Source organism: Microcaecilia unicolor, chromosome 2 (assembly GCF_901765095.1).
Source record: "Microcaecilia unicolor chromosome 2, aMicUni1.1, whole genome shotgun sequence".
Taxonomy (NCBI): Eukaryota; Metazoa; Chordata; class Amphibia; order Gymnophiona; family Siphonopidae; genus Microcaecilia; species Microcaecilia unicolor.
Window position 1 is genome coordinate 650090572 of NC_044032.1, and position 22722 is coordinate 650113293.

General features: G+C 43.3%; 1 protein-coding gene across 1 annotated transcript in view; it reads right to left on the reverse strand.

Moving 5' to 3' along the window:
* Positions 1 to 507: 507 nt before the first annotated feature.
* Positions 508 to 22722, reverse strand: part of LOC115462246 (zinc finger protein 260-like) — a 201123-nt gene continuing 178908 nt past the window's right edge. Inside the window, exons 6-9 of the mRNA XM_030192257.1 lie at positions 21998 to 22111; positions 7665 to 7930; positions 6449 to 7286; positions 508 to 575 (exon numbers count right to left, since the gene is read on the reverse strand). Of these exons, the coding sequence (XP_030048117.1) occupies positions 508 to 575; positions 6449 to 7286; positions 7665 to 7930; positions 21998 to 22111 (1286 nt within the window). The remainder of the gene's footprint in view (positions 576 to 6448; positions 7287 to 7664; positions 7931 to 21997; positions 22112 to 22722) is intronic.

Sequence of the window (22722 nt, forward strand, 5' to 3'; positions counted from 1 at the left end):
ACGATATTTTGATTTTTTTGGAAAAACAAGCAAACATGCTGGCCACAACTAGCAAAATTTGCATGGGGGATCCTGTACATCCTGCTACCAGCACATCTTCTGAGAAGACAAGTTGCTTGTTTTTCTTATTGTTTTCTATTGGTGATTTATAAACAACAGTTGCACAGCATCTTGTTCCTTTTTATACTTTAATAAAAAGATTTAAATATAAAATCATATGTGTTCGAGGCTTCTACAGATGAGAACAGAGCCCATGGGGACAGGATGGGGACAGAGACAGAATCTGTGGGGACGGGAGAAACTTTGTCTCCGTGTCATTCTCTACTAAGAAAGGAGTGGTTTAGCTTCAAGATAGTTGGCAAGTTGTAAAGAGGATTGAACAAGCGATACAAGGAACTACTCCTTCATTGTGTAAATTCTCTCAAGAACATTTGGTTAAAAAGAAAGAGATGGATCAGAGACTTATAAAAGTTGAAACAGCATTTCGAAAGACTGAACAAACTGTTGTTACATTACAATCCACTGCAGCTTCTGCTGTAAAGGACAGTTGGCCGATTCATTCACACCTGGAAGCTCTGGAAAATAAAATCTCAGGGGTCCTTTTAACTGAAGTGTTGCCGTGCGGCAATCTGGAATTACCACCGGTGGCAGTTCCACCCTGAACACACAGCATTTCCAGCGCTAGCGGAAATATTGGAAAAATATTTCCGCAGGGGGTTACCGCTGACTTAGTGACGGAACCCTTACTGCCACCTAAATTCTTATTGCACGGCCATTTCATTTTGGGGCTAAGGTAAAATGAGGGATTCTGCAAGCATAAAAAATATGCACTGATGCTAGTGCAGGCCCCCTTTTACTGCAGTTTAGTAAAAGGGCCCCTTAAGACACTTAAATTTTCTAGTGACATTATCTGGCTTCTTTACAGCTTCTGAAAATGTACTACTACTACTACTTAACATTTCTAGAGCACTACTAGGGTTACGCAGCGCTGTACAAAATAAACAAAGAAGGACGGTCCCTGCTCAAAGGAGCTTACAATCTAAAGAACGAAATGTCAAGTTGGGGCAGTCTAGCTTTCCTGGGTAGAGGTGTAGAGGTTAGGGTTAGGGTTTTGTTGGGTATCCTCATGCAGCTGTTCTAACTGTCGAGGGTATATTTTATGTTCAAAGAAGCTCAATCCAGATAAGAGGAGAGGGTGAAATGGACCAAGTACTGTCTAGTCCTGATTTATCTCAATTTTTGGAGTCGTCACAGGATTTGATAGCAAAAAAGAGTTACTCTTCTGGTTAAATTTTCCTCTAAAATTGACCCCCCCCCCCCCCCCCCCCCCCCCCCCCCCAATATTCTTAAATTATATTTATCAAAAAAAAATGTACCTTTATGTGGTCACCAAATGTATTTGTTTCCTGATGTCTCCAGGCAGAAGCAATTATGTAGAAAGCAGTTCCCACAGTTAAGAGTAAAGTTTTGGCTGTGGGAGCAACTTTTTTCCTTAAATTTCCCCGTAAATGCCTTTTGGGGAATTGTTTCTTTCTGATAAACCGGTACTTGCTAATCAATTCCTGAAATGTAATGGTTTTTGAGGTTTCGGAGTGATAGAGGAATATATTTGCATCACCTGCTCTGCTTTCCAGTGTTTCCATTTCCCTCTTGAGTCTCCAGCTTCCTCGTTAGTCTACTGCACTTTCCTAGATGTGGACTAAGCCTATGTATCTTTTCCTTTATTATTATTTTTCTAATTTTTGAATTATTCTTGGATATTTCTCTACTTTGTATGGTAAAATTACAAATAAGAAAAAAAACCTTCCCTGTGGCTGCCTCCAAATGCTGTGTGAGTAAGATCATGTCATTTCCGTTCAGCTTTTCTTTTGAAAGAGTTTTCATATTTAGAACATTTCAATGGTTTATGTCACATGTGACAATTACACAACAAAATGATGAAAAGTCCCCACAAAAAAACTAGGAATAACCAAACACAAACCGGAGTGAGAAACACCTTAATTATTACCCTACTTTGAACCCGAATCAACACACTTTATCTGTGGTAATGGAGGAAAAAGACCTCAGGAGCGGTAGAAGCTCTGCAGATCAGTGGCTTAACACACCTTACAGACCAGCGGTACTTCCGAATTGCCACGCAGCGAGCCTGCAATAGGCTTTCTGCACTTCAGTAAAATGGTCCCTTTATACATTTCTTTTAAACCATTTTTCTCTCCGGTGAGACCCTATAGGCCATTGCAGCTTCTAAAACATTTAGAATATTGAACTGGTTTATTGTATAAGTCATTTCATGTCGTTGCAGCTCGATATTGATAAATTCTGTGGAGCATGTCAATGGTGTTCTCTATCAATAGTGGGCAAGAGTTGGATAGTTCCAAATAATAATTATAAAATTAGAGCGCAACATAATACTGATTGCAATACGAGGAATTCAGTATATATTATGCCCCTGTGATAAGATATAACTAGGTTGAATGAACATAAATCAAAGATCAACACACAAACAGCTGAAGCCCCGATTGTTCAACACTGGATGGAAAAACAACATATATTTACGGATCTGCGCTGGAGAATTATAGATACGGTTACTATCACTGAATCGGGGGGTAATATTGAATCCATTCTAAATTATAAGGAACAGAATTGGATTTTCAAATTAAATTCTATTGAACCATACGGATTGAATAGGGAAATTGAATGGCAAACATTATTTTGAAACAGCTGTGATTGGTTGTAAGAGTCACCTGACAATCTTTAAATAACAAAACAACGCCGCGGCCATATTGGAGGCTGGCGATTAAGGAGCGGATACTCTGACATGAGACAGAACGATAACAGACCCAATGTAAAGATTTAAAGCTGTATAAATATTGGGGGAAGAATTTCTCATTGTAATGATGGTATGATTTATATTTTTAGGGGCACAGCCTTGAGACAGCCTAGTTGGCGAAACACGTGTCAGTGTGGAGCCCTAGACTATGAATGAGATGGATGGCATAAATCTTTTTTTTTTCCAATCATTTTTATTAATTTTGATTTAACAATAAAAAGGAAATTAAGTACCATTGACTTAATAACAGTTTAACAAGTTAGAACATGTACACTGACTTATAGAAAAATTATGGACAGTGTTTACGTCATCTCTAGAATCCCTGATGCTGTTACATTACAGGTAATTATAACTATAGGAGTAAACTTATTATTAAATGTTAGAGGTGAAGAAAAGAAATTATACTTATATTTGTAATTAGTACCCATTTATAGATGCTTGAATTATAATAATTAATGTTGATTGGATGAGTAATTGAGTATGGGAGACCAGGTTTTATTAAATGCTACAAGGGAACCGCATTTCTCAGCAGCAGCTTTTTCATATTTAGCGTATAGACATACTGTATTCCACCACATATCATAAGATAACTTCGTAAAGTCCTTCCAGTTTTGACATATCAGTTTTAAAGCAACTTGAATCAATATACGAAGTAATTTGGCTATGTGTGGTTGTAATATCGTGTCTAAACCAAATTCTCCCGCGATTATGATTTTGTATGTTAATGAGATCTTAAAATCTAGAATTTGGGAAATAGTTTCCTCTATATGAGAGCAATACTCATCCAGTATATGGCAATGGTAAATTAAATGGTCTAATGTGCCTACATGGTTGTTACAAGACCAACATCTATTTGAAATTTCTTTAGATATTTTGGAAAGTTTGTAAGGTGTCCACATAGCTCTATGCAAGATGTAGAATGATGATTGGGTAAGAGCAGATGATTTTGAAGATTTATATAATAATGTCCAGATTTTTCCCATTGTTCTTCAGTAATTTGAGAATTGAGTTCTTTGTTCCAAATGTTTTGTAAAGCTGAAGGAGAATGAGAAGAGTGATCTTGTAAGATTTTGTACCATGTTGATGCCGTTTTTTTCCCATTAGCCAACTGATGGCATAATGTTAAACAACTTGGAGTTTCATCCTTTAATGAGTTAATATCAAAGTTTGCAGAAATGCAGTGTTTTAGTTGTAGCCATTGAAAGTAGCACTGATTGTGTAGGTTATACTTTGCCTGTAGTGTAGAGAAAGGTAGCCATTTGTATTTGTCCAATAGTTGATGTAGAAACCATATTTTTGCTTCTATCCATTTAGGACAAGCAAACATTTACCATTGATTTTTAGTTTTGGATTATTCCAAAGTTGTATCTTAGTAGTCGAATGGATAGATATTTTAACACATGAGTCCAATGTGTTGAACGATGATTGAGAAGCGGATATGATGGGATTATAATCCGATTTATGTATTGAAGACCATGGTAAGAGAGGTGTTGGAGTTGCTTTAAAGATCTTAGCTTCCCATTTTATCCAAAGTGGGTCAGTATGTTCTTCTTTTGAGGTGATCCATAAAGAACTTTGTCTTAGTAAGAAAGCCTTATGATAGTCCAGAAAATTTGGAAAATTAACACCTCCATGATGTTTGGGGAATTTAAGATATTTCAACGCAATACGAGGAGGTTTATTAGACCATAAAAATTTTGACAATATTTTTTCCATATTTTTATATGTACTGGCATTTAACATAACCAGTAACATACTTAAAATATAATTCACTTTTGGCGCTATCATCATTTTTATGGATGGCATAAATCTAAGCTAAATCTCGTCAGCAAAGTTGATAAGAAGCTAAGTACAACGAAATTCATTTTGTAAAGATTGGAAAAGTTTTGATAAAAAATATTTAAATAATTAAAACTCGTATAAAAAAAGATGTATAGTGACCAATGACGAGAGGAGCAAAGGTCTAATCACTAGATGCTCAATAACATTAGAGTGACTATTTGACAATGAAATACCTCTGAGGTCTGTTAAGATTAAAATTTATGAATGTACAGTGATATACAGTATCTACATGTGATATTAATCGTTGCAGCTCGATATGACATTCAGGAGGAACATTTACATGGTTTCTCTTTTGTATGATTCATTATATGCCATTTGCATATCGGCCTCCCTTATCAGCCCACCATACACTCACTGTGAGGTTTAACCCCTTCACACCACTTCTGCGATGGGGACGTCTTACCCAAAAAATTCTCACACAACCAGCTGTCAAATTCAGCAAGATTCTTTATTCTTCTTACTTCAACCAGCAGACAAAAATCATAAGCAAGGGCAGAGTGCAAGCAGCTACTGAAAGATGAAAGAGAAAGATCAGGAGGGGGGCTATGCGGGAAGTTGTACAGAGGGTGCTTCCGGGGCAGGCAGAAGGTAGCACTTACATTGGTGATGCTGCTGCCAGAAGCCTCGAAGTTGAAAGACGTGCAGGAGCGGAGGGGGAGAGTGATACCGCACTAGTTGGGGGATGGGGGTGGGGGAAGGACACCCATACAGCACCGCACCGGGGGGGGAGGGGTAAAGACAGCAGCACTGCACTAGTCGGGGGGGGGGGGAGAGGAAGACATCCAAGGCAGCACCCCCTCACGAGCTGCACCCGGGGCGGTCCGCTCCCACCGCCCCGCCCTCGGTATGCCACTTGTCTGTCTGTCCTCTCCTTCTCATTTGCTTATCTGTCTTTTCCACCTATCCTCTCTCACTTAGTTTCCATCCCTCCCATATTCCATAACCATCTTTCCCATCTTCTAACTTGTTTCTATGTCATGTCCAGCTACAGTTCTTTCTCTAAATTCTTAACAATGCAGAGACAGTTTGCTCCTGGTACTTTCCTTATCTGCTTAGAATACAAGCTTAGACGCAGTGGTAATAATGAACAGAATAAATGTTAAAGTACATATCTCCATACAGGCTTAATTTATATAAGTAAAGCTAATATAATCAATATATGTAACTCCCTGTCCAGAAGAGCTTACAATGTTACCATTTTTACAATGCTTAAAGTGCAATGAACTCCTGTACACTCTCTACTGAACTGCCACACAGTTCATACATACTGGTCCACGTCCTTGTTCTTAGGCATGTCTTAATGCCTTAAACTATGTAACAGGCCTACGCAATCCCTCTTTTCAGATATTCCTAGTTGTTTGTCCAGGCCATTGGCCTGCTCTGACCTTCCTATCTGACAGTAACCCCTTGCTTTTGAAACATGTATAACATCTTGAATATTGATTTATTGCAAGCCCAGTCAGATAGTTCTTCCCTCTGAAACATTTATCACCTTCTAAACATTTAAATGGTTTCCCTCCCATTTGAGTCCTTTTGTGCTATTTCAATTGGACCTTCTTATTAAAACACTTATCACATACTTAATATTTAAATGTTTTTTCTTCCGTATGAGTTTTCGTGAACTTTCTTCTTGGCCTTCCTTCTGAAACATTTATCAAATTAGGAACACGTATGATTTCTCTCCTATATGAGAAGTTTTGTGGCATTCCAGGTTTACCTTGGTTCCGAACCATTTATCACATTCTGAATATTGAAATGGTTTCTCTCCTGTATGACTTCTTTCGTGATTTTTCAGTTCACTCCTGGTTCTGAACCATTTATCACAAACTGAACATTGAAATGGTTTCTCTCCTGTATGAATCCTTTCGTGATTTTTCAGCTCACTCCTGGTTCTGAACCATTTATCACAAACTGAACATTGAAATGGTTTCTCTCCTGTATGAATCCTTTTGTGATTTTTCAGCTCACTCCTGGTTCTGAACCACTTTTCACATTCTGAACATTGAAATGGTTTCTCTCCTGTATGAGTTCTTTGATGAGGTTTGACCTCACCTTTGGTTCTGAACCATTTCTCACATTCTGAACATTGAAATGGTTTCTCTCCTGTATGAATTCTTTCATGCTGTTTAAGATTACTTTTAGAGATAAAGGATTTCTCGCATTCTGAACATTGAAATGGTTTCTCTCCTGTATGTGTTCTTTCATGAAGTTTTAGCTCACCCTTGGTTGAGAACCATTTCTCACATTCTGAACATTGAAATGGTTTCTCTCCTGTATGAATCCTTTTGTGAGTTTTCAGCACAGTCCTTGTTTTGAACCATTTCTCACATTCTGAACATTGAAATGGTTTCTCTCCTGTATGAGTTCTTCCATGCCGTTTCAGATGACGTTTACAGGTAAAGGATTTATCACATTCCGGACACTGAAATGGTTTCTCTCTTGTATGAGTCACTTCATGATGTTTCACCTCACCCTTGGATCTGAACCATTTCTCACATTCTGAACATTGAAATGGTTTCTCTCCTGTATGAGTTCTTTCATGACGTTTTAGCTCACCCTTGGTTGTGAACCATTTCTCACATTCTGAACATTGAAATGGTTTCTCTCCTGTATGAGTTCTTCCATGCTGTTTCAGATTACTTTTACAGGTAAAGGATTTATCACATTCTGAACACTGAAATGGTTTCTCTCCTGTATGAATCCTTTTGTGATTTTTCAGCACAGTCCTGGTTGAGAACCATTTTTCACATTCTGAACATTGAAATGGTTTCTCTCCAGTATGAATCATTTTGTGACTTTTCAGCTCACCCGTGGCTTTTTGTAGGTTCCTTTTCTCATTGAAACATTTATCACATTCAGAACAGTTACATGGTTTTTCACAGTCTCCAGATGGGTTAGTTTTCTGCATACCTTGACAGTCATGAGCTTCAGTCCTAAGCCCACTTATGTGGTGCTCAATAAAATTGGAGTCGGTAGTAAAGGTTTCCCAAACATCATCACTTTTAAAATCTCTCTCACCGTTGAATCTTCCAGGTTGTTCAAGTGTTGGGAAAAATCTACAGTTTCTCTTTTGTCTTTCTAATCTTTCTCCTTTCTGAGCTGCTGCTTTCTCACCGGTTGGTATTATGCTACCGATACCTCCTTCACGGTCTGCTGAAGGACATGTGCTGTCTCTGGAGGAGTCTTCGTGTTTCCATTCCTCTTTCTGCTGCTCATCACACATTCTCACTCTTTCACTCTCATTCCCAAATCCATCATCTGTTGGATAAAATAGAAGAGTTCGATCATTCATTTCACAGCTAAGGAAAAGGATATACTTAAGGTGGGCAGGAATGAGGAGAATGTGCCTACCCCACAAAATCCACTGGAGCACCCGGGATAGAGGTGGAACATTGTCAGGAGAGCTGGGGGGGGAGGGGGTTGAAATTAAAAATAAAAAGTTATATGGGTGCCAGCCCGATATTCAGCAGTTCATGTCCTATGTGAGCCACTTTGGTAAGAACAAAACAGAGAGAGAGAGAGTAAAGATGAAAAATGGCAGGGGGCACAGAGAGGGAATGAGGGAGAGAAGAGACATTGTATGGGACAGAAAGAGAAAGAGACAGGAGAGGCTGAATGGCAAGGGGTACAGAGAGAGAGAAGCAGCTTTACTGCAGGGGGCAGAGAGAGAGAGAGAGAGTGAGTGAAGAGGCTGCATTGCAACGGGCACAGGGAGATTGAGAAGAGGCTAGGGTGGAGGTGTAGAAGAAAGAAGGGGAGAAATGGAACGGGGGAGGAACGGGGACACAGAAGGCAGATACTGAATATGGGAATAGGGACAGGGACACAGAAGAAATGATGGTGGAAAAAAAAGTCAAATAGACAAGAGATCCTGGAAAGCAGAAAATGGATGAAACGTGTGTGGGGGGAGGAAGGAAAAAGCAGAAGATGGATGGGGTGGGGGGGAGGAGCAGGAGGCAAATGGGGCTAGGGGTAGAGGGGTTGTGGGGGAGGGGGTTGGAATAGGAGATAGGGCTAGGGGGTGTGGGTGGGGAAGGGAACAGAGTAGAAGATGGATGGGACTGGGGGAAAGGAGCAGGAGTTAGATGGGGCTAGGGGTTATGGGTAGAGGGGAGGGAAATGAAGTAGAAGATGGGGGTGGGGAGGAGCAGTAGGTGGATGGGGCTAGATGGCATAGGTAGAGGGGAGGGGAACAGAGTAAAAGTGATGGGCAGACTCTTCAGGTGGCCGCAGGGTAACCCCAGGAAGGTACTAGGTGTTTCAAGATACAGACGTACTGATTTTGGTAAAATGGGGGAATATCTGAAGAAGGAGCTGATGGCATGGGGGTCAAGATTGGTGAAGCGGAAGTGCAGTGGTCCAAGCTGAAAACTGCTATAAATAGGACAACCGATCTTTACACAAGGAAAGTAAACAAGAGAAACGGGAAGCCTAAGTGGTTCTCCAAACAAGTACCTGAAAAAATAAAAGAGGCTTTCTTCAAGAAATACAAAAGAACACGAGAGGATCACGGAAAAGATTATCGGATTAAACTTAAAGAAGCGAAGAAGGAAATACAGCTATTGGGGAACGGAATTGCAAGACTGAAAGACGCTGAGAATAGCTATGTGGAGAGTGATGAGGATAAAGGGAATGTGCTAAACAAATACTTTGCTTCAGTGTTCACGGAATAAAATTCTGGAGAAGGATCTTAGTTGGTTGAGGAGGGAATATCTGAGAATGGAGTGGATACAGCGCGTTCATAGAAGAAAGCGTTTATAAACAGCTCGAAAACCTGAAAGTGGAAAAAGCTACAGAGCTGGATAGGATACATCCCAGTGAGGGTGTGATTTTTGCCTCTATATGTCACTGATCAGGTAGGATTTATTACTGGAAGGCAAGCAGCAGATGGTAGAAGAGTACTTTCCATCTATGAAGGGTGAAATACAAAAGAGGTGTATAGACTCTTTGCTTTCATATCAGACTGCTAAACTAGACAAGGAAATTTCTTCCTGGATAGTTCAGGCATCAAGCTCAAAACAGATTTGTTTCAGAATTATGGAAGGAAATGAACATATTAGTTTTCATTCATGATAATATGCTGTAATTTCTGGTTTGTCTAGTCTTGTTGTATGTAACCCACACAGAACTGCGAGGTATTGCGGACTATAAAAACAAAATGTTATTGTCACCAAATGCCTAGCGCCCGCCTGAGGTTAACCCTGTGGCCACCTGGAGGGTCTGTCTCCAACATTGCTCAGGACCGCCTGCACCTGGGCATGTGCTCTATACTAGCACCCTCCTCCCACCGACTGTGTCCTGCTTGCCTCTGAGCTAGTCTCCCACTCTCAGATTATTCTCTGGTAATTTCTAGGACACTGGGGCCACACTCCAGGAGTTCCACAGTTTCTAGAAAGCAAACCCAAAAACACAAACCAGGATTCTTAGTCTGTCCAGGACGGCAGAACTAATAAACTATTGGTTTATTATCATGAAAATAAACAGTGAATGTTTGAAAAACCAGATGAAAAAGTACAGCAAGCAATAACAGATAACCACCAAAACAACCCAAACATTAAAACTATCTAACAACAGCAGAGTGGTCCCTCATTAACCGTCCATCTGAGAGCCACGGGTGTGCCAACCCTCTCTCACCTGCGGCTAGCGCGCGGCTGAGTTCTCCTCTCTGTGCTCAGGAAGTTCAACAGACCATTAAATCTTTATCAATGGGCACCGCCCCGGGCCTGGATGGCTTTTCCTCAGAGTATTATAAGATTTTGGTGCATAAAATAAGTGTACCGCTCACTCTTTTCTTTGAGGAGGCGGTGTCGGGTGGTGAGCTGCCTGCTAGAGCGAACGAGGCGCTCATTGTTCTGGTTTCCTAAGCCAGGTAAACCCCGGATTTACTGGGGTCCTACCGCCCGATCTTCCTCCTCAACGTAGACGTGAAAATCCTAGCCCGAATCTTGGCGGACAGACTAGCCACTCATATTCCTACCCTGGTGGGAGACCATTAGGTAGGCTTTGTCAGGGGATGACACCCAGGTCTGAATGTTCGTAGAGCGCTGCTTGCAGTGACCCAGGCGAAGGCTTCCCAACAGCCACTGCTGCTGGTGGGACTGGATGCAGAGAAGGCTTTCGACCGGGTGAGCTAGGACTATCTTTTCACAGTGTTACGCTTTGTGGGACTCTCTGGATGGTTCTTGCAGGCGGTGAGAACGCTGTACGTAGATCCGGTAGCCCAAGTGTTGGTGAACGGGCCACAATCTCCTAGTTTTCGGGTACGCAGGGGAACCAGACAAGGATGCCCTTTGTTACCCCTCCTGTTTCTACTATATCTGGAACCTCTCCTCTGTGACATTAGGGGAGACCCGACGATTGCTGGTGTGGCACTGCCCCAGCTCACCGTCAAGGCCTTGGCTTACGCAGACAATATCTTGCTGGCTTTAACACACCCCCAGAGCTCCCTGGTCGCAGTGCTAGACACGATTCAGGAATTCAGATATTACTCTGGCTTTCGGCTGAATTTGCAAAAGTCTGAAGCTCTGCCGATTCCCCTCTCAGTACAGACAACATGGGAGGGGCCCTTCCCGTTAAAGTGGGCCTCTGGCTATCTACATTACTTAGGCATCCAGGTTCCGGCAGTCTTGACACAGCTCTATAACATTAACCTAGCACTGTTGTGGTCTTCGACTAAACTTTCTTTGGAGATGTGGCAACACCTCCCGGTGTCCCTGTGGGGAAGAATCGCGCTATATAATATGACCCTAGTCCCCAAATGGTTCTACATAGTCCAGGTATTGTCACTTTTTAACTTGAGAAGGGATGAACTGGCATTGCATTGCCTGTTAGTAAAGTTCTTTTGGAATGGGAAGAGATCTCGTGTCCCTTTCTCACAGACTTATCTCCCGATGGATAAGGGGGGTCTGGGAGCAGATAGTATTAAGAAGTTTTCTGTTGCGGGTTGTATGAGACACATTAGTGATTGGTTCCGGGGTACCTCATTTTTCCTTTTCCTGATACAGAGTCTAGGGTGCTGAGCTCCTTTTTATATATCATATTTATTGAAAACATGTAAAGATACAACAGGATGTGAACACAAGTACACATTTTAGCAGAACTCTAACAAAAATCCTGGATTGTATATCCGATTTAACTTTTATTTTTTTTAAACTTCCCCCCCCCCCTCCCTTCCCACCCCCTACCCAACCGAACCCCCCTCCCTATCTTATATTCTCCTTCCTAGTCAATATCAGAACACATTGGTCTTTAAGAGTTCAGTATTCTGCTACGTGCAGTTGGTGTTAATGACTCCCAAAAAGGCAGCCACATTTTACAAAATAAGTCTCCTTTAGGGGAAGCCAAGTCGGCGATCCCCGAGCGTTCTAATGCAGAGAGACATATCATTGAGGACCTCCAGTGCTGGACCGAGGGGCTGTTTTGCTCCAACCAATGCTGGAGGATCACTCGTTTCGCCATCAATGTTGTCCTTCTGAGAAATCCCTTCAAGCCCGGCAACATTGCTGGGGTAATAGAAAAGTTGTCAATTAGTTGTCCAGGTGATGGTTTCCATGTCACTCTCCAAAGCCTTGACACATGTCCAGATAGGTCTCTCCAAAAGTCCTGTACTGAAGAGCAAGTCCAGAACATATGGCCCAGACGAGCTTCTGTCGTCCCACAACGGGGACACTCACTATTATCTTTTAAGGCAGCTCGATATGCTCTGTGGAGTGAAACATGTAGTCTCAATAAAAATTTGTAATTCATTTCTCGCCAATTGACGTTTTCTGTCAATTTGTTAGTGGCTCGGAGACACATCTCTATCTGCGTTGCTGAAAGTCTCAAGCCCAGCTCTTGCGACCATTGTTGGGCGATTTTAGATAGGTCATATTTGGGTGCCAAGTCTCTCAAATAAGCATGATAATATCTTAAAGCTGTTCATTGTTGGCTTTCTAAGTCCAGTAAGTCATTCAAGTACTCCCACGTTTCTGGTGACAATCCTCTCAAGTCCAATGATTTAGCATAATGTTGCAACTGAAAATAGGCAAACCTATCTAACTCATTCATACCATATTCCTCCTTCAGACTCTCAAAGTTTTTTAGGCCTCCCCGTTCATTTAGCACATGAAAGAGGTACTGGATGCCCCTGGCGCGCCACCTCCGAAAGGTGCTGGAGGTGCTTCCTACTGGGAAATCTGTGTTGCCTTCTAGAGGCAATAAGGGGGACGCCTCCGGGGAGATGCCCTTATATCTACACATCCAACGCCAGGCTTGTCGAAGTGGCTACAGAATTATTGTAAAGTGCCCTAAATTGGGAGCTTTTTTTGCAGATGCATGTAGCCAGTATGCGAAGTGAGTGGGTTTCATGCATGCAGTCTCTTCAGGTGTACATGTATAAAAGCTTTTGGACCTAAACCAATCCGAAATTTGACGGATCCGGCTCGCCATTACAAAGAGAAGCAGGTTTAAGAGCCCAAGACCTCCCTTCTCCCTAGGAAGCATGAACCTCGCCATCAGTACTCGTGCCCTTTTGCCCTGCCATAAGAATTCAGCCCGATAAGGTAAGGGACAGTCCCTTCCACTTTATTAAAGTGTCAGCTAAGTGTTTTTTTAGTATCTGCATATTCATTTTTGTAAGTTGAGATAAATCTACTGGGATAATTATCCCTAGGTACTTTACCGCCTCCTCGTCCCAGCGCAAAGGGAAGTCTCCAACCCAGTCCATCCTAACCTGCTGTTTTACTGGCAGGGCCACAGACTTTTGGTAATTTAGCGAGAAGCCTGACACATACGTAAACTCGTCAACCACAGCCAATAACCTTGGTAATGTGTCTTGTGGTTGTGTAAGGGTGAGGAATATATCATCAGCAAAAGCCAAAACTTTGACAGGCTGCTTAGGCAAGGAGACCCCCTTTACGTCCGGGTCTTGTAAAATTGTTCTCAATAGGGGTTCCAGGTAGAGTAAAAACAACAGGGGCGAGAGGGGACAACCCTGTCTTACCCCTCTTTGCACCTCCAAACTCAGGGTCGGAACATTATTAACTAATAATCGGGCTGCAGGTCTCGTATACAGTGTTTTAACAGCCTGCAGGTACCACCCACCCAAGCCCACATACTCTAGTACTTGAAATAGGTATTGCCAATTGACTTTATCAAAAGCTTTTTCCGCGTCCAGACTGACCAACAGAAGTTGTTCTTTTCGTGTTTGGCAATGAGCTATAGAGAGGATAACTTTCCTGATGTTCAGCACCGAAGTTCTGCCCTTAACAAAACCTACTTAATGGTCTCCTATCACTGATGGAATATGCAGGGCTAGTCGCTCTGTTAACACCTGGGACAGGATCTTTAAGTCTACATTTAATAAAGAAATTGGTCTGTACGACTCTACCTTATCTCGTGGTTTATTGGGTTTAGGGATAAGGGTGATGAGAGCTTCATTTTCTCTGGCTGAAAAGAAGCCCCGTTCCACCACCGCTTCAAAGTAGTCTACCAACGGGGCACTTATCTATAGTTCTAGCATTTTATAGAATTCGTGGGAAAACCCATCTGGTCCTGGGGATGTACCCAAAGGGAGTGCTTTAATTACGTTCTGGATTTCAGAGAGTTTTAAGGGCTGTGCCAAAGCAGTCTGGGCTGCAGCGGTCAAGTGTGGTATCCCCGCATCATTTAGATAGTCTGTAAGTGATGTGTTGCCGGTCTGTGCATCCTCTCTAAATAAGTCTTTAAAGTAAGAGTGGAAGGCTTCTCTAATGCCGAGTTGTGTTGTGAGCCGCTGCCCTTCACTTGTGGTGATCTTGGGAATGAACTGTCTAGGGGTCCATGTACGAGCTAGATGTGCAAGCAATTTCCCTGGTTTATTACCAAATCTCTGGAAATTATGCCTGCGTGCAACAAACTGTGCTGTAACTCTCTCATGTAACATAGAGTTTAGTGCACTCAGGACTGCTGTCATGTTCTCTCGATTAATATTAGAAGGATTTAAGATATAGGTCTTTTTTTGCTTTTTGGTATTCTTTTTCAAGCATTAGTATTCCTGCTGTCAATCGTTTTGCCCGAGCGCTCATGAAGGCTATCAAGTCGCCCCTTAATACTGCCTTAGAAGCTTCCCAAAATATAATAGGCGACGAGCAGGAATCTGCATTCGTTTCTTCATATTGCTTCCATTTGGCTTGCACATATTCTATTAATTTCGGGTCATGCCTCAGATAAGAGGGAAACCGCCATACGTGTGGACGGCTCATGCCTTCATTGATTTTTATGTCTATCCATACTGGAGCGTGGTCCGAAATGGCCATTGCCAGCTGGACACGGAAAAACCAGGACTGGGAGACCAGGATATAGTCTATTCTAGACCAAGTCAGATGTACCTTGGATTGGTGTGTATAATCTCTATTAGTTGGGTTTAATATTCGCCATGGATCTACCAGTCCCAAGGCCGAGCATAAACCTGGCAGGCCCTTGCCCCTCCCCCTCCATTAGTAGCTCGTACCTGAGAACGATCGAGGGGGAGGTCCTTGACTTGGTTGAAGTCTCCCGCCCACACCCAAGGTAGATCTGGATGCTCAAGGCCTAGTCTTTTCAGCCGCTGAAAGAAGGAGGGGGCAACACCATTTGGCCCATATACAGCATATAAATAAAATTTTTGGCCCTGATAGTTGATGTGGATCAAAACAATTCTGCCTTCTGTATCTTTATAGACTAAGCGTGACTTACAGGGCAATCCCTTTCTAAGCAAGACCACCACCTCACTACGTTTACTTCCCGATGAGGAAAAATAACATAATTCTACCCATTGCTGTTTGAGTTTTATGTGTTCTTCATCGGTTAGTTTCGTCTCTTGCAAACATGCGATGTCTACTCTATGCCTCTTCAACATGCTAAGGATCTTGGAGCGCTTCATAGGCATGGATATGCCCGACACATTCCAGGAAACTATTCGCAATGGTGGATCACCCCCCATGGAATGAACTACGATCTATCATCAACTGCTCAAATGAAACTCCAAATCCCCTAGGTGCCCAGCCTCCCCCAGGGGCATCCATCGCTCTCTGCATGCTCTCCAACCGCTCATACACAATCATGCTTATAATTGCAACTATAGTATCTATAGGATTACTCTGAGTGTTCAATCCTCCAACTGCACCGTACCAGACCAAGTGACCAGGAATTTTATGACTAAGTCCTCCCATCTGCATTTCTCTCTTGTTGAAACCCATCCCTCCTCCCTTCTGTCTACCAACCCCGCCCCCCCCCCGTATCCCTTTTTCTACCCTTCCCATCCACTCAATCCCACTTTCTTCTTACTCCTAGTGCTGCCTGTTCGAAGCAGGCAGCCAAGTCCGATCTATATTTGCGATAGGACCTCGCCCTCAATCTAGTCTTCGTAAGTTTAAACTGTGAAGTATAGTGCCCCAGGGCCGTGCCAAGGGTCTCTGGCGCCCCCCTGCAGACTACCAGGTGGCGGCGCCCCCCCCCCCCCCCGGCTCCAAGGCAGCGATTCCCCTCTCTCCCCTGCCCTCCTGCTCCCAAGTAGGAACTGCCCGCCCTCTTCTCCCCCCCCCCCCCCCGTCAGAAGAAGGCGGGGCAGTGAGCAGCGAACAAGGGAAGGCTAGAGACGTCGGGACTGGGAGCGCCGCCTCCTTCAATGACGCTGCGCTGCCGGAGGAAGGTAAATTTAAAAGAAAAAAAAAAGGAACGGGATCTTGGGGGGGGAGAAGAGGGCGGGCAGTTTCTACATGGGAGCGGGAGGGCAGGGTAAGCACGCAGCAGCGGCGCCCCACAGAGGATAGCGCCCCCCTGCGGCGCTTACCCCGCTTACCGCATCGGCACGGCCCTGTAGTGCCCCAAAAGAAAAAAAAAACCCTAGCATACAGTACAATCTAGCTAACTTGTACAGATAATATAGTTAAACGCTATACAATGCACAGGAACTTGAGGTAGGCCTAACAAGTTCATTAAACTATTGTTCCAGTGTCGAGAGTACAGAGCAAGTCCATAGCTCACTTTCATGGTTGTCGCACTGAGCATTGTACTCCTACCTCTCTAATAGAATTACAGTATCTCCTATGTGGTGGTTGTTGGTTTCCACATGGGTGCCTCTCCTGGAATAGCTTTCAAGTTTAGGTCCCAGCCATATGATCAGCGTTTTAGCAATTCCATCTACATAGTAACATAGAAGATGATGGCAGAAAAAGACCTGCACAGTCCATCCAGTCTGCCCAACAAGATAACTCATATTTGCTGCTTTTTGTGTATACCCTACTTTGATTTGTACCTGTGCTCGTCAGGGCACAGACCGTATAAGTCTGCCCAGCACTATCCCCGCCTCCCAACCACCAGCTCTGGCACAGACCGTATAAGTCTGCCCAGCACTATCCTCACCTCCCAACCACCAGCCCTGCCTCCCAACCACCGGCTCTTGGCTGCTTCAACCAGTCCGCTACGGCGTCCGGTGTGGTAAAAGCTTTCCACAGGCCATTTATAAGGATTTTTAATGTAGCTGGATATTGCATTTGGAAACGATGTTGGTGTTCTATTAACTTTCTGCATACTGGTGCAAAAGCTCGTCGCTAAACCGCTACTGCGGCGGAGTAATCTTGAACAATCCGCACTGTTGCACCATCAAATTTTGTCGCCTCTCGCTGGTTTCTATAGAGTCGTAAAATCATAGCTTTTTGCGGGAAAGAATGAAATTTCGCAATCACCACTCGCGGACGTGTGTCTCTTGTAGGTTGCGGCCCTACTCGGTGGGCCCACTCCAGGTGGATCGATCTTCCCTCCCCAGCCTCCGGAAATGTCGCAGGCAGCCAGGTTTCAAGGGTTTGCCTGATCTCAGAATCCTTGATGGTCTCGGGGAAGCCAATAAATCTTAAATTTTCACGCCTAGAGCGGTTTTCCAGGTCCTCTAGCTTTAGCGAAAAGTCTTGGACTGTTTGTTGAAGCTTCGCCACCGCATCTCCCTGGGATCGATGTTCTTCTTCCACCTCGGCCAAGCGAGCTTCTAACTCTCCCGTCCAACGTGCCAAGTTGGACGTTAAATTGGATATTCCAGCCAGTCGCTCTAAAATTTGGGCAAATCGGGAATCCAATGCCTGACAACGGCTTCAGTCAATTCCGGTATCAAGGTATCTTGATTCACACAAGGTGGCGAAGCTGTTGGAGGAGCCAGCGCCATATTGGAATCCGCTGGCTTCTGTTTTTCTTCTTTGCGTTGCGCTGCTCTTTGTATCTGGGCCATAGCAGTACAGGTCAAATATTTGTCCATATATAGCCCGTGTATTCCAGCTGAGCGTGGTAAGTTTTCTGTACTCGTCGGGCATAAAAAACTCCGATTTCGGGCGAGGTCCCGAGCAGCTGAAGCAACCTACGTCTGCTCCTGCTTACCGCATCACGTGACCCCCCCTGAGTTCCTTCCATTTTAGCTATTGGTTGCATGCACCAGCTGGGCGTGCCCCCACGAAGCCGGGTTTTGCTCTTCTTTTCTTACCTTTACGGAGAGCATGGCACTGGATTTGCAAACTACATGGGTTTGACGTCCCTGCTATTGCCAATAGGGGGCAATGCTGATTTTCCGGTGGGTACGTCCACAGCGGTTTTCCGGGAGTGGAGAGAGGGGGGGACCATTTTCCTTTTCCAAGTCCTGAAGAAGGTGGGCACTTGTAAATCATTCCAGGAGTTGTATGCGGGTGGCCACTTGTCCCCCTGGGCTTTTTTGTCCTACCTGCAATTGTGACATTATATTGCATCCTTGCCGGGGGACTCTTTGACCTCTAAGAGACGGTAACAATTAACAGAGCTCTATGACCTGGAGGTGCTGCTTCTGGTTCCCCTAAAACATTTTCATAACCAAATTAGAGAAGCGTCCCCTGGGGTGCACTATGGAACCTTGGTGCAGTCTTGGTCTGGGGAATTATGGTGTAGAGTCCAGGAAAAGTCATTGCAGGCATGCATAACTACTTGTTACAGAACGTTTGGGAGTGCGACTCTACGAGAACTACAACATAAATTTATTATGCGCCTGTATATTTCTCCGCACAGAGCCTTCAGGACTACCTTGAGACCCCAAGATGACTGTCCGAAGTGTCCGGGACAGGGGGCGCATTTGGGCCACATGTTTTGGATATGCACCCCGGTGCGAACCTTCTGGAACTCTATATGTACCTTTGTGTCTAGGCTCTGGGGGATCGAGTGGCGTCCCACTCCTATGCTTTTGTTTGATGTTTATCGGGTGATGGGTCATTGAAGGAGGGGGAAGCTCGCGTTTCTTCGGCGAGCATTCATTATGGGGAAAAAGACTGTACTATCTGTTTGGTTGTGAGCAGAACAGCATGCGCTGCAGACGTGGTGGTCTCTGATGATCTCCCTGAGTGCAGTGGAACGTAAAGATGTAGAAGATCTGGCCTCGCAAAGGGGAGACCGCTTGTTTCAATGCTGGTCTCCCTTCTGGGATATCTTGACACTGACAGCCCGCAGTCGGATTCCGAATGGGTAAAGTCCACACGAGTAGGGTAGGGAAGGGTGGGAGGGGGGGTTTAGGGGAAGGGGAGGGTTATGGGTAGTAAGTCAAAGAATCTAGTGGATGTTATAACAAAAAGAAAATGTTGGAACATGTTACAGTTGACTGTTGTTAACCACAATCTTCTTTTGAATAAATAAAGTTATAAAAAAAACCTATCTAACACTTGTTACTACCTGGGTAGCACCTGGGGAGTTCAGGAACTTAACTGTTCACAAGAATTGGACAGGATCTCAGGACACAGACGTTCCTCCTCTGTACCCCCACCCTGAGAATAAAGAAAAATCCAGTACCTCCTGGCTAGTTTGAATTCCAGGGCTAATCAGAGCATCAACTTTGAAACTATCTGGCCAATGATTGCAGATTGCCTTTCCATAAGCTTAAACTGGAAAAAAGAAAGCCTTTTTTTTCTGCTACAGCTTTAAAACTCAAAACAAGAGCCATCTCTGCTGGCCAACCAGTAGAAAAACATTTCATGAAATAATACAGTTTTCAGGCTTAGAAACCCAGTTTCGTCACAGTTATGTTATCTTTTGGAAGGCACATCAAGAGTGGATACCTATGATAGCAGAAGCAGTGTCGCTCATTGCTTGCCTTGGTGGTAGGGAAATTAAAGGACTTATTAGGAGGTAAGGAACATAGACTCTCCTTGTTTGCAGATGATCTTTTGATATTGAGTCAAGGTACACAAAAAGCCCAAATGGCTTTACAGGAGCAAACGGCAGAATATGGAAGCTTGTTGGGATTCATAGCTAACCCCACTAAGACAGAGATTTTGAATACATCCCTTCCAAAAGGGGAGGAGACAAATCTTAGGAAATGTTTTCCCTTTCAATGGGTTTAGTATCTCTGTATTAAACTTGGGGCAGACTGGGAGACACTCTGTAGTTGGTATTGAGATTTAGAGAAGTGGGATTAATTAATACTGTTCAAGAGAGGAAGGATGGGGGCAGTGACAATGATGGTTCTCCTTAAAATTTTATATTTATTCCAAGTTCTTCTTGTTGAACTACCTCATAGAAAGATATTTTGCTTTATATAGGGAAGGAAGAGATCCAGAGTAGCCCGGGAGCCTGTATTCCAGTCTAAAGGGAATGGGGGGATGGGTATACCCAATCTGGAAAAATACTACCAAGATGCACAACCTAAGGCAGTGTTAGAGTAGCAGATACCCCCAACCCAACCCAAACAATGGGTGCTAGCAGAACAAAAGGCTAGTACGTTTCAGTTGAAGATTCTCTCCTGGGCAGCTAGCATGCTCAAACACATTCAAGTGGTCCAAAACCCCTTTACGAGGATCACTATGAACCTATGGCTCAAGACACATCCCCATTTATTGAAGAATAAGACATGGGACATACGAATAAGTTTGTACCCGAGCTAGGCAATAGCTTGTTTCAAAGATGGGAAAGACATGGTCTTCTCTGTTTTGGTCAATTTATAGGCGATAACCAAATTCTACATTTTGGAACGTTACAAGTTCACTATCAACTAGCAGCTAGAGATGTTATTCCCTTATCTTCAAGATAAATGTTTCATTCAGGTAGAACAACAAATAGCAGGGGGTGGAGGCCTTAAGTCAGCTTTTGAAACTTTAGTGGGTGGACAAGTTGGTAGGGGTTATATATCTTTTGTTTATGGGCTCCTCAACACCTTATATAAATGGAAGGCTACCTACAGGGGGGAATGGGAGAGGAATGGGAAAATGTCTCAATGCGATCTCATAAGTTGTCACATGCACCTCACATTATTGAGAATGGTCTTAAGGTACTGGTGAGATGGTATTACTCTCCATCTAGACTGCAAGCCATTATGAGGAAAGGGGATGGTTTATGTTGGAGAGGGTGTAGCCGGAGGGGAATATATACTCACATCTGGAGGGAATATCCTAGGGTCCAAAAATTATGGAGGGCGGTATCTGCATATGGGCAACAGTTACTCGAGACTCATATAGCGTGTACTATGGAAAATGCCCTACTAAGTGGGAGAGTGGAAGGGATAACGGGAGCTATGGATACATTAATGCTACTGGTTTTTACAGCAGTTCGACTGCTGATTGCCTCACATTGGCATACAAGGGCCAAGCCAAAACAGACTGTATATTATATGTAAACGATATAGATTGACAACCTTAAAATCTAATAAATGCAAATATCAAGAAATGTGGGGCGATTCCTCCAGTTGGAAGGACAATCTGAGTTTTGGGGAGGGGAGTGAGGGGAAGGGGAGAGATAAGGGATGTGGAGGGTCTACTTTTACTTTTTCATTATTGGGGGTGGCAGTTTGTTATGTAACAAAATGTACACTTGTTCTTAATTTTTTCTGTTAAGAGATGCTGTCAGTTATTTTGCTAGAAAATTAATAAACAAAGTTAGAAATGGCAGTCGCAACTTCTCGTGGCTGCCTGCATGAGGTTGTGGCTGTCATTTTGGAATTGGGAATGGCATCATTACGATAAACTGCATTATATACTGTGATTTGTATTAACCTATCAGCAACACAAAATGTCCATGACTAAGTCAAACTGAACCTTGTTCATCAGTCATGTCCCTACACAACAGTGCAAAAGACTCTCCACCTCCAGAAGCCCTTTCAACAGTACAGATTTCACAACCCCAAGACACTCTAGGATAAAGGGTTTTGCAGACCAGATCCCACCGCTGGGATACCCATCTCTATCCGTGCCTCTCCACAGACAGTTTAATCTGTCCAAAGTAGGGAAACAGAGGGAGGAGAAGAGGAGATGACAACCTTTTATCTCACCAGCGCTGAATTCCTGAATGATTCCAACTGACTTTAGGAAAGATGTGCAGGAGGAATTCTATACTTACCTGTTATAGAAGTCAGGGTATGTTCAGACATCTTTGATTCAGGATGTTCCATGAAGGGGATATCTTCCTCTTGCTTAATACTCAGGGAGAACACAGATGTTACAATTGGAAGGTCTGTGATGAGAAAACACATTCACAAGGATTCACGAGGTTTCTGATAATACTAAATTAGGAAACTGATTTTAAGTGGCCAAATGTTTGATGTTATTGACCCATCTCCTGTGATCTAAAAATGCAAAGCCCATTAAATCCAAAACATTTACTTACTGTTGAAGTCATTTGGATTTTCTTTTCCCTCCCACTCAAATTGTTGAGTGAAATATTTCTCATCTTCCTTTTTAATCTTGAATATAACATCAGGATTAAGAATTAAATAACCTGTTGATAATAAGTAGGAAAATTACATTTAAATTGTAATTGTAGAATCCCTCGGGAGGTTCCCTCTGCTTCATGTTTTGATGGAGCAGTGCGTGATTTGTGCATGGAGGTCTGTGTACAGATATCTTGAGACGTGTGTATTTGACTGACAAAGCTTGGAGAGAAGAGGCAGCAGTGGTCCGACACTTGATTAAGATTATATCATAGAGGTTTTCTGGTATAGAGATTTCTCTTCGTTTCCCTCCTAGGTGGAGGCACTGCAGCTGCCAATCTTCTGGTTACCATTTGGAGAGGTCATACGTTGTACAGTATAGTTGACGTGTGCAGCTGAAATGTCATGACCTTAT